The sequence below is a fragment of the Grammomys surdaster genome, unplaced genomic scaffold (assembly GCF_004785775.1).
Source record: "Grammomys surdaster isolate TR1022 unplaced genomic scaffold, NIH_TR_1.0 125889, whole genome shotgun sequence".
In the NCBI taxonomy this organism is placed as follows: Eukaryota; Metazoa; Chordata; class Mammalia; order Rodentia; family Muridae; genus Grammomys; species Grammomys surdaster.
Window position 1 is genome coordinate 1,992,133 of NW_021620714.1, and position 12,389 is coordinate 2,004,521.

General features: G+C 50.3%; 1 protein-coding gene across 2 annotated transcripts in view; it reads right to left on the reverse strand.

Annotated features, from left to right (window-relative positions):
* Mylk (myosin light chain kinase) overlaps positions 1-12,389 on the reverse strand; it is a 188,648-nt gene that overhangs the window by 67,209 nt on the left and 109,050 nt on the right. For both annotated transcript variants that reach the window (XM_028752285.1, XM_028752284.1), the window contains exons 17-18: positions 9,488-9,604; positions 927-1,013 (exon numbers count right to left, since the gene is read on the reverse strand). In XM_028752285.1, coding sequence (XP_028608118.1) covers positions 927-1,013; positions 9,488-9,604 — 204 coding nt within the window. The remainder of the gene's footprint in view (positions 1-926; positions 1,014-9,487; positions 9,605-12,389) is intronic.

A 12,389-nucleotide genomic window follows, 5' to 3' on the forward strand; every position in this document is an offset into this window, starting at 1 on the left:
GAAGGGAAGGGAAGGGAAGGGAAGGGAAGGGAAGGGAAGGGAAGGGAGCTCCCAGAGGTCAGTGAGGAGCACCCCCAGAGGTCAGTGAGGAGCACCCCCAGAGCTCAGTGAGGAGCACCCTCAGAGCTCAGCGAGGAACACCCTCAGAGCTCAGCGAGGAGCATACCCAGAGCTCAGTGAGGAACACCCCCAGAGGTCAGCAAGGAGCACCCCCAGAGCTCAGTGAGGAGCACCCCCAGAGCTCAGCGATGAGCTCCCCAGAGCTCAGCGAGGAGCACCCCCAGAGCTCAGAGAGGAGCACCCCCAGAGCTCAGCGAGGAGCACCCCCAGAGCTCAGCGATGAGCTCCCGAGAGCTCAGTGAGGAGCACCCCCAGAGCTCAGCGAGGAGCTCTGTGTGGAACAGCTGTGAGGGAGTACAGCAGAGCATGGAGAGTGGTGGCAGTCAGGGGTGCACAGGGGACTGTACCTGTGCACACATAATAGGTGTGTCCCTGCCAGGGACACATGAGAGGCTCACTTGTGGGAGTCTGTGGGCACTGAGGACCTTTGGACATTCCTGATGATGTCATAAGGGTAGAGTAACGGTTTAGGAAGGCTCCCTTGACAGGACAGAATCTACTTAAAGAAGAGGGACAGTTCCTACAGGGGTTGAAGTGACAACCGAAAGTGACGTGGGAGGTGGGGAGGGCTGTGGTTAGGAAGACGAAGAACACGTGTAACATCCTCAGGCTGTGGATGGCACAGAGAGACTGGCAGGGGTCAGAGGAAAGGTAGCTTGGCTTAGTAATCAGGAGGACATAGGGCACTCTGGGGGATGGACAGAAGCTTGCCCTCAAGGAGTTCAGGACAGAGCTGGTGATCAGGAGGCTGGGGCTCTGCCACCACTCCTGCCTTTGTATGGTGACGCCCAGTGAACAACACTTACTCTCTGTTCCTAGCACAGGGGGAAGAGAGCTCTTGGGTCTCCGGGATTTCATCTCCGGGGCCTTGGTGTTCTCACTGGTCCGAGCATCTGGAACAAAAAAAGGTACATAAACATCAGTCAGTAGCTGACTAAGAAGCTGAGTAGAGGAGGTACCTCAGTCAGAACCCTACCTTGACCCTAGTTGGCCCACCCACCCTACATTCCACTCAGAGGCCCTCTGTGCCCGCCGAGTGGCGCCTGCAGCGGGCCCTTCCTCCAGGGGAGCACCAAAGAAGGAGAGCCTGCTGAATGGCCTGATAAATCAGGTGGCTAGAACAGTCACTGGCAGGATGGATGGCCAGGCCAGGGAGCTAGTTACTGCTCCCAACTGTAGCACCAGAGACTGGCAGGACTAAGGCCACTTAGCAGGGCCTAGCCCCTCAATTCCCTTTGCTCTCCTTGCCTACACAGGGCTTTGATTCTCTTGCTTAAATGTTCTACATTTCAAAGGCTCTCTGCAAATGCAAAGGCCTCACACAGAGAGGAGAAGACTGGGGCCCTACCTCTTGACTCAAGGACTGAAAAGGGTTTGTGGCTTTTGATTTCTAAGGCTAGCCTTTGCATTGGGTTGGGCCTAGCCAGATGAAGGCTTCAGGGCAAACCACTGGCAGAGTCTCTAAGGCTGAGGCTGGGACTCCTCCAGGGGGGTTTGTGATACCTCCTCAAGGTAGGTCTATGAATCCCTGCAGTGGCCACTGGCTGATGCTGGGCCACAGGTTTCTTCTTCCAGGTTAAGGTAAAGCTCAGAAAATGCTGGGGGTGGGTATAATATTGGGGGAGGTGTCTCTTGTGGACAAAGGAGACCAGCATTGCAGTCTGGGTGGAACTGAGCAGAAAACCCCTGCGTTCCAATGAGACTGGACTTTCAAACTTTGTGGGGAAACCACTCAGGACCTAGACAAGAAGCTGCTGGCTGAATGGCAATCACCAGGCAGTGTTTTTACAACTCTTTGGGGAGAGGATGGAAGGCACCTCCCCCTAAGTCCCTTCCTGCACCCATCCTTCATTTCCGGCTCCCGAGGAGGAAGTTCAGAGGGAGGAGGGGATTTTCCAGCCAGGGCTCCGGCCACATTCCTGTGGCTTGGCTGAAGAAGGGCTAATAGGCTATCCTTGCCTCCGGGATGGGCAGCCTCAGCTGGTCTCATCCAGACTGGGTTCCCTGTGAGGAACATAGATGGCAAGGGTTGGGGACATGCACTTTACCCACTTTTCTGGTTACATTTCTTCTAGATGACATCTACGGTCTGTCCACATGGCCCCTTCCATTTTAAGTCTTAGTTCTGAAGCTAAACACCAGTTAGACTTACTCTACTACATGCCTGCACTCTCTATGAGCTGGGTCATCCACTGATAGAGACTGCATGTGCCCGCCCCCCAACCCCCGCTGGCTCAGTGGGGTGGCAGCTGAGGGACAGTAAGGTCAGTTCCCTGTTGGAAGTGACCCAAAGGCACACACACACACACACACACAGACACACACACACAACTATGGGAATGATTCTGTGTGGGCTTCATGAGGACTTTCTAGTGGTGTGTGAAGATGGGGTGAGGGATAAAGGAACGGAGGGAAAAGGATCCTTTGAAGCAGCACTTGATAATCTTGACACCCTGTTACCTCCCCCACTGTGTGACCGTGCTCTACTCCCTCCATAAGAGCAAAGGAGCCCAAGAAAGTGAGTTCAGGGTTCCTGTCATGTGGATCTGACAAGGTCTCAAGTTGCTGTCCACTCTGGGCAGCAGTGCCATGTGCACACATGGGACAGAAAGACCCCCAGGACACTAAAGAAAGGTGCATTCAGAAATGTCTGTCTTTGCTTGTTTTCCCCTTCTCAGGAAGAGGGGTGAATGATAAGGTATGTATGTATCTAGTTCTTGATTCAGCATTCTTTTCTGTTCACTCAGTAAGTTCCGGAACAGAGAGGAGTTGGGAGAGAAGGGTCAAAGTTCCTTTTCTGATAGATAAGCCAAGGCACAAGCAAGCCAAGGTGAGAGGCCCCCTTTCTCTGGCTCCTGGAAGAGGGTAGTGGGAGTCAGCATGGGATGTTGTTCCTTGTGGGTCATGTTGGATGCTATTTTGGTGCAAGTTGGGACCAAGAAACGGGAAAGTTCTTTCTTTGTCACAGGCACCCTTGAGAACTTGGGCAAGCTGTTTACACTGTCTCTGCTTCCATAGCTGTAGAAAGCCAACTTGTTTCTAGCTCACTGCAGCCCAGAGCCCAAAGAAGGCCAGGCACTGGTGGCATTTTGGAGAAATCAAAAGTACCACTTACCTAAACAAACTCATTTTTTTTTTTTTTTTTTGTTAATCATGGTCCTTCACCTTCCTCTGATGGGCTTTAGCATCCTCTAACCTCAGAAAGCCCTGCTACCAGCTGAGGTTCACCCGAGGTGTGAGCACTCAGACTGCAGTGCACACTGAGCTGGATCTGAGAAGCTCCACACACTTGCAACTTATCTTCCCATCAGGCCCGAAGAAGAAAGGACTCAAGTTTCCCTTCCAAACCAGGCATTTCCCAAACCCAGAGGCCCAGGGTTGGGGGAGACAGCACCCCTTAAAGTGTCAGTACTGTGGGGGCTGGGCGTGCAGCATGGGGCCCAGCCAGGGATAGTGAACTGCTAGGCCACTGTGAGAACCACAGGAAGAAGGAGCTGGGAGGACCACACGCTTAATCAAAACCAGCTTTGTGCTCACATGCTGCCCAGGGGATAAAAATAATAGTAATAAAAGTTTAAAAGCAGCTTGTATTTTCTGTCTATTTTAATCATTTTGTGATGAAACTGGATTTTATTTCTAGATCTGGGCCCCAGGGCTGGAGTACTTTGCTGGCCTGGTTGTGCCTAAAAATGTATGGGGGTAGAAGATGGAGGTGTGGAAAAGTAGGGAGGGGGGTCTTAAAGAGACCAGCAGACTTGCCCTTACATGGACAGCGCCTCACTGGAAGCACTCTGCTTGCTGGGCTAGCTCAGGACTCAGGCCCCCGGGATAGGTTTTTTTTTTGTTTTTTTGTTTTTTTTTTGTTTTTGTTTTTTTTTTTTTGGTTTTGGTTTTGGTTTTGGTTTCTCAGAAAGAGGTTAGGTCCCTAACCTCTGACCCTAGACAAGGGAGAAGGAGGCTTTGGGAAGTTTCTGGGAGAAGGTCTGAACTTCAGACCTTCAAGGGCCTCAAAAAGGGCAAAGCAGGGGGCTGGGCTCCTACACCTACTCAGATGCCTCATTCTCACCTAAGAGCAAGCAGCACACTAGCACACAGAATTTCACTTGTGGAAATGTGAACTGTTTTTCTGGCTGTGTTGTTTAGTAGCAATGAGCCCTTGGATGGGCCTCTGAGAAGAGAACCTTCCTAGTTAGGAAGACAATGTCTCATGACAGGAGTAAAGGAGAAATGAGTAGCAAATACCAGGTGCGGAGCCAGCAAGAGTTAAAGATTCTTGCCATCAAGCCGCAGGACCTGAGTTCGATCCCTGGGACCCACCTGGTAGAAAGAGAGAACCAATTCCTGCAAACCGTCCTCTTAGCTCCACACATAATCTACGACATGCCACCAGGCCTCAAATAAATAATAAAAAATCAAAATAATGGGTGGCATTTTATTGGGTATTTATTCCATGCATGTACCTCTCTGTGTCTGTCCTTCATGTGTTCACAGAGGCCAGAACTATAACACTCATTAATATTTAGATTCTTTAAATTCTTTCCTTCCTTCTCCCCTCTCCCTTTCTCTACACCTGTTTCTCTCCTTGTTTTGGAGACAGGCTCTCATCCTGTAGCCCAGCTTGGCTGGAACTTGCCACACAGCCCAGGCCAGTCTTAAACTCAACACAATCCTCTGGTCTCAGGCTACTCAAGTGTTTAGAGCTACAAAGACATCAGTTTGACTCAGTTTAACCTAATCCTAACTAGCAGCATATGAGGGGTTAAAGAATAACAGGAAGAGCAGGAGAGGATAAGAAACATGGCAGGACCCAGGCAGGTGCAGTTCTACTCAGCAACAGTCAGCTGACCACAGTGGCTGGGAGTAAGTGTTCGGGTTAACATTCCCACCCGGCTAGTCAGGGTGGCCTGTGCAGGTGACTCGGCCTGGTCTCTATGAATTAAATGAGGCTGACCTTACTGTTACTCTCCTGAAACTCTCTTGTCAAGGGCACTAGTGATCTCTGCACTGTTCTTCCCAATGGTTAGTGACCAGGCTGAGCCACATCAGTTGGCAGCGTCTGCCTCATTGGTCTTTTCAGGACTCTGACCCTCTGGCTCCCAGGTTATCTCACCTCTGCACAGCTTCCTCTTTGCTCAAGGCCATTCATCCCACTGTCCCTTGCAGACCCCTGAGCTGCCTGCACATCTCAGCGCTGTCCTTCCATCTGTCTCTCTCTGGTCTTATCTTCGGTCACACCCACCACAGGAGCTCACTGGATCCCAAGGCACCTGGTGATCTCTGCATGTGCGTTGGGTGGTGGTCCCTGGCCCTCCTTACTCCTTAGCCTTGTTTCTTGGCCTTCCACACTTGGTGCTTGGCTCGCCAGCCTGCTTCTTCCTCCCACACCGCCCACAATCGCAGCCCCACTGTGCTTTTCTCCTATGTTTTCCTTCTCCTCTCTTCTCTTACTTCAAGAACTCCTTCCCTCACATCTTACAGGTCTCTGTTCAATGTTCACTCAACATAAACTCCTCAGCAACCCTTTCCTGAAGCTGTAGGCTCTTCCCCATCACTTGCCTTGTTTCCCTCACATCCCGAGTGCACATGTGAGCACACGCACGCATATGCACACGCACACGCACACACGTCCCGAGACCAGGAACATTTTCTGTTCATACTCATCCGTACCAGCTCCTTGAGCTGTGCCTGGCAGGGCGCATACCCAAATATTTGCTGAATGAATGAATGCTGGTATGGGTGCCATGGATACACACTCCCCCTTCACACAGATGTATGATCTTTTGTGGCTGTGAAGCCCTGTTTTCCCTGAAGCTAAGGCTGAATGCCTTGGCTAGGGTACCTGAGCTGAGAGAGAATCATAGGAATTAATAACTTAGTTCCTTGAGTAGCAAAGGGCTGGCAATAATGGAGGGTCACGGTCTCTCAGAAGTGTCTTGACATGATAATTCCTTGGCCAGAATCAGCCCATAGAAAGGTCTGGCAGGTCCCATGAGCTCTCTCAGGACAATGTACAATGTAATTTACTGGGCAGAGCTTCAGTCTGGGCTAGTGCTTCTTGTCAGTTAGCTTTGCTAAGCTCATTGGGAAAGGTAGCCTGTACCCTTTTGCAGAAACCGAAAAGATCAAGTACAAAAGTCTCTGCTCACAGCAGGTATTAAAAGTTAGCTGCTTTCCTCGTGGGTGAGTTTTTACTTTTGACAAGTTTTACCCTTTGTTGGCACAGTACCCTTCTGTTGAGTTTGGAAGGAAGGGTGATATGACCACATTTAAGAAAGGGCACAAATGACCCAAGTCCAAATGCTCAAATGACCCAAGCACTGCTCTCAACCGGCAGACAGGCTGCCTCCTATAGATTGCCCCTCCTGCCTTATAACGAAGAGAATAATTGCCAAGCAGTGGTGGCACAAGCCTTTAATTCTGGCACTCTGGAGGCAGAGGCAGGAGGATCTGAGTTTTAGGCTAGTTTGGCCTACAGAGGGAATTCCAGAATAGCCAGGGCTATATAGAGAAATCTTGTCTTGAATAACAACAAAACAGGAGAGGGAAGAGGAAGAAGAAGAAGAGAGAGAGAAAAAACGATACAGAACACCAGTGAGCCCAGATGGATTTCTGTTTGTGAGATCCTGAAATGCATCCTCTATCAATCACAGATGTAGTCTTAATTGGACACAGGCGGATAGTGGCTTTAAGGAACATGGCCAGTCATGCTGAGTGACAGTAGGAGAGCCATCTTGAAGTCTGCACCGTAGAGAGGGACTTCGCTGTCCTCTTGGAGGGATGTGGGAGTAGTTCTACTAAGAGGTCAGGCAGGCAGCTACAGGAGATGGGCCAGTGAGCTCACTAATGAAAACTCAACCCCTAAGTGCAAATGCTTTCTTCTTTCCTTCCTTCTCATTATCTTCATTTCTTTGTTGAGACTGTCTCCCATGATGGTGTTGAAATTTGTGGTCCTGTTGCCTCAGCCTTCCCAGTGCTCAGAATCCAAGGTGGTACACACCGACTCTTTTCGAGGACTAAAGAGTCCTGAAACCATGGATCCCACCTTTTAGAAAGATGTTCCTGCCCCTCCCCCACCCACCTCTGACTTTGATGGTAAAAGGATGGTCAGATCTACTGAGATCTTTGAGGGAGGGACAAAAGACAGGAGGTTACTCAGCTTGGCAAAAACACACCAACCCAAAGGAGGCAGAAAGGTGACTTAAGGACAGAGGAGCAGCTAAAGAGCCCACAGTTCTTCTCTTTGCCTGGCAGTGGCTTTCGGTGGGGAAACAGAGTTAAGTGTGGCAAGAAACTCATCCGACAGATGACATGGATATATCTACAAGTACACCAGCAAGGGCAATGGAGACTGGGGAAGGGAGAGGGCTGTCTCTTTCCTTTCTGCAAACAAACCAGACCAAGTCTAATTAACTGAGCCATCTCTGTTAGGGCAGCTGATGTCTCCCCAGTCTTTCAAAGACCCAGCTCCTAACTTGTAGCCAGGGGCCAAATCCTGACTTCAAAGGGAGTGGAGATAACTGATGGCCATCATCTCGAGATCAGAAGAGACAGCAAAGAATCTTTGGGCACACCTCCTGAGCAAAGAAAGCCTCTTAGGTTGCAGAATGAACAAACCCCTTAAATAAAACTCAAACCAAACAAGACCTCTTAAACATACTGTGAAATGGGAAAGGAAATTACACACTTCGCAAACAAATCTGGAAAAGGTGCTGACACTACCCAGATAAGGGGAACAGATTGCGCTCTTGCAGCTCTCTGTGTAAATAGGAACTCAAGAGGCCAGGGTGTCAAAGCAGATAACCTCATCAGCAGGCTGGCCACTTCGGGATGGGTTCAGTTTTCCCCAAAGGAACCACTTGGACAGGGGGCAACCACAGGCGGGTGGGAAGAGACACACAGGGGATTAGCAGGAGCCTCACAGCGTGCATCTGACTGACGGTGAACCTTGACCCAGCAGATCTACTTCCTCAAAAGTCATTCCTAGAACTCCAGGATACCCATTCCCTGTCAGACTCCTGGCTAGCAACTATTTAATTTACTTAGCAATCGTGTGTTTTCCAAAGACACTTTCCTTTAGAAGACACTCCGTTTTTCTTTCTCCCATTTATTATGTACCCCGTATCTGGGCTTTGTGACAAGGAAGTGGGGTTATAAAACCCAGAGTGAGGACAAAGCCTCTCCATCTCGTGAGACGGCTATAAAGCAGGTTAGGATCTCAGGACTAAAGTGTTCACGCTCAGGAGCCAGAACAACAACAAAGCTGTTCTTCTAGATGCCTTATTTGGACACCAGGTTTTGACATGTTACTGATGGCTGTTAAGCAGGCATTTCAAGGGCAAGAAACTGTTTTCCCAATACTACCTTTTTAGACATTTCCAGGGAAGTATAAAAATACAAAAAGAAAAACAAAAGGCACTGGATTGAAAAAGTCCAGTGGATTGAAAGTCTTGCATGTTTTGCCCTGGCTCAGGTACTATGGGGCCAGAGAGCCTCCTGTGGACTGCCTTTCTTTTCTGAACAGCCTCAGTTTTTCTCATTCATAAACTATGGGTGTCACAGCTGGAATATAACTCAGAGGAAAAGCCTTTGCCTGGCACATGAGGAGTCCTGGTAGGGCTTGATTTCTAATGCTGTCAGTCATGATGAGGAAAGATAGTAATGAGAGAGTTAGTCTAAACCATCACAGGGCTTGCTCTATTCCAGGCTCAAAGGCCACATTCCTAATGGGGGTCAGGGGAGGAAAGAGACACAGATGCATGCTTCCTGCTGGGCCTTGCCCCTTCCTGAGTTGGAGCACTCCAATGGGTCTGCTCTTTCTCCTGCTTCTCATCCCGTCTCTCTGCTGTCTTACTGCCACTTTTGGCAGAAGTGGCCCTTTTCTCCTCTCTCCCCCACCTCAGCCTGACTCACCTTCTCCCAGAAGACACTTGACCACTCAGCTCCCTCCTCAGGCCCAGGCTCCTCAGTGGGCCTGGGCACCAGCACTGTGCACACTTGCTTGTTGTGGTTAGTTAAATACTTGTAGTCATTTTCCTGTGGGTGTGTCCTTTCTCATGCTGGTGCCCTTATGCCTGGCTTCTCTGCCCAGAAGGTTCTGGGTGTGGAGGTCAGAACTGGGAGGGGAACAGAAGGTGAACAGCCCTTCTTCCTGGCCAGAGGACTCAGGAAGAGGCTATGTGGGCAATCGAGCGATCAAGGTGAGGCTGCCACTTTCCTTTCCTCCCTGACTCATTTTTTTTTTTTTTTAAAGGTAGCTTGAGTCTCATCAAATGAATGCTTAAGTAAGGTTGGGGACAATCTGGGGGAGCTTCATTCAGATGTGGAAGGGGGCAAGAGATGGTCCTGTGTGTGTGATGGCATGACTTACCGTCCACAGTGACTTGGCAGGAACACTCCGCTTGGCCAGCGCTGTTCTTGGCTACACACTTGTACAAACCCCTGTCCTCAGGCAGTGCCTTCTCGATGGAGACTGAGAAGAGTGAGCCTGTGGGGGAGAACAGGAAATGCTGTGAATGACCGGGAAAGGGCCTGGTGTCTGAGGCACAGCAGGTGTCTTTACAAGCCCCTGCTCAGACCAGGGGCCCAGTGGGAATCTGGCTCTCTCCTTTATGAATCCTGCAAACTCTCTGTTGATGATCTACTCCCAAAGAGTGGACTCCTAATCAACTCTCCTGGGTCTCCTCCACCAATGGAGGGCTCTTTTGGAGAAACTGCAGAAGGAGTGTCAGTGGAAAAAGGGGGTACAGAGCAGACAGACATGGCCTGCCCCTTACGGAGCACAAGGAGCCGGGCACAGTCTTCTGGGGACAGTGGTGAGTGATGTTGGAGACACTGCTGGGTAAAGAGAATTTTAAAAACAACAACAAAATCAAAGAAACCTGCATTGGCCGTGATGTGTGTGTGGAGGTCAGATGACAACTTGCAGAAGGTTCTCTCCTTCCACCATGTGGGTGCAGGGATTAAACTCACATCACATTTTCCCAATGAGACATCTGACTAGCCCAAGGTATCAGAGGTTTTGAGTGCACAGGTAAGTAGGAGGGGGTAGGAACCCTCGGTCAACAGGGACCTTTGGGGTGATCTCTTGTGAAATGGTAGTGGTTGTGATTTGTGACTGTGGCAAATGGTTTTTTAGGAAGGTTATTATGGCTGAAGAATAGGCCAATGATGGGTATAGGGCCAGAAACTCCTGGGATGGCCTTCCTACAGGGATGGGTTTTCTGGCCCCTGAGGGAGGGGTGAGGATGACCTCTTTCCTCACAGTCCTAGCATCTATCCTTGCCTGAGACACACCTCTGAGGCCTGGAGGTAAAAAGCAGAGGATCTGGTCCTTCTCCACCCAGCTCTCACTTTCCTAGACCAGTCAGGCTTCTTTTAGGAGAACTTTCTGACTTGTGGGGAAAGTCATCTAAGAATGGAGTCAGCCAGGCCACCCAAGAGTCCAGCCATCTGCTAGGTCCTACCTTGAGATAGTAAGTAAGCCTTTCACATGGCATCCTGCCCTAGCTACCCAGTGTCAGTGCATCAGCCATCATAACAGAATGACAGGGACGTATTTATCCTGCTGCCTATAAGCAACTTGTTATACAGCCCCCAGACCACTGGCCCTGGAGGACAGCTGTGTACATTCCAAGTTTATAGGTGTGTGGGACAAGATAAATGGGCACTGGTCTTAGGGGAACCATTTTAGCTCAAATTATGTATACTGGTTTTATCTTAACTTGACACAAACTAGAGTCATCAGAGAGGAAGAAGCCTCAGTTGAGAAAATGCCTTCAAAGGATCCAGCTGTAAGGCATTATCTTAATTAGTGATCAGAGTGGGAGGGCCCAGCCCATTGTGGGTGGTGCCATCCCTGGGCTGGTGGTCCTGGGTTCTATAAGAAAGCAGGCTGAGCAAGCAAGAGGAGCAAGCCAGTGAGCAGCATCCCTCCATGGCCTCTGCATCAGCTCCTGCCTTCAGGTTCCTGCCCTGCTTGAGTTCCTGTCCTGACTTCCTATGGTGATGAACAGCAATGTGGAAGTGTAAGCTGAGTAAACCCTTCCCTCCCCAACTTGCTTTTGGCTCATGGTATTTCATTGCAGCAACAGAAACCCCAACTAAGACAATCTGGTTACACAAAGCTGATGTCAGAAAACCCAGAGAGCAAGAATAGCACCAGTGGGGCCCCTAGGGACCTCACTAGAGAGTTGGAAAGCCTACACTGCTTCCTCGGATAGGATAGCAGATCTGTGTCCCCTCCCTCCTATTCAGCTCTTGAACAGGCCTGACCCTGTCTTCCCATGGTGAGGACAGTGGACCACCGTTATCTTCCCAACTGCAGCAGAAAGGATTTTGACTGGAGATGGAGAAAGTTTGACGTGAGAGTGAGAACTGGGAGGCACAGGGACAGGGGAGTGAGGGCAGTCATTGCAGTCATCTGGCTGGACAGGAGGATGTGAGGAGCTGCCTGGTCTGAGAGACAGGCTTAGAGGAAACCCACTCACCTCTGGATTTCCCTGGTCTGGGAGGACATATTCCAGTACCCCATCCCCAAGTGATAGCCTGTCTCATTTCTTGCTTTTGTTTTGGTTTTTTATTTTGGTTCCCCAGCTGCCTGTGGCCCAAAACTTAAGTGACAGGGACAGTGAATGACAGTGTGCCGGCTGGAAGGGCAGTGGAGGATCTGAAAGAGACCCCACCTCTCTTCCCAGCTCTCCAAGTCCCCAGCAGAGCTCGGCATGGCCACATGCATATGTGGGTTGGAGAAGTCTGGGCAGGCTGGAGGCTGGCTACCCAAGTTGAAGAATCTGGTATTTCCTGTGGGACAGCTCATTCTTGACCTCCAGAAGAAAACTGTTTCCCAGCAATTTTTTTTTTTTTTTTTAAAAGAAGCCTCAGCCTGTCTGCCTGCTGGGAGTTGAGGGAGTGAGGGGGATGGGAAGAAGAAATCCACTGAGTGGTTCCACAGAAGCTGTGCCTGGAGCCCCTCCTGGCTGGGGAGAGTCACTCTTCTGTGACTGAGGATCTCCCAGCTTCCCTTTTCCGAGTGGGTAGGGAGAGAGGAAAGAAAGGGTGAGGGTTGGGGTTAGGGTTGCCCAGCTCCTGATTATTCTGCAAGCCTCCCTGACCTGCCCTCCTGGCAGGCACTGCCCAACCCTGCTACTCACCTAGGGTCCCTTCCTTGGGCACAGTGTCCTCTGTGTCACCTCTAAGACCCTAGCTCTAGCTGCACCTCTCCTGGGTTCCCCAGGCATCTGAGCACACTGGTAACAACAAAGCCCATTTCA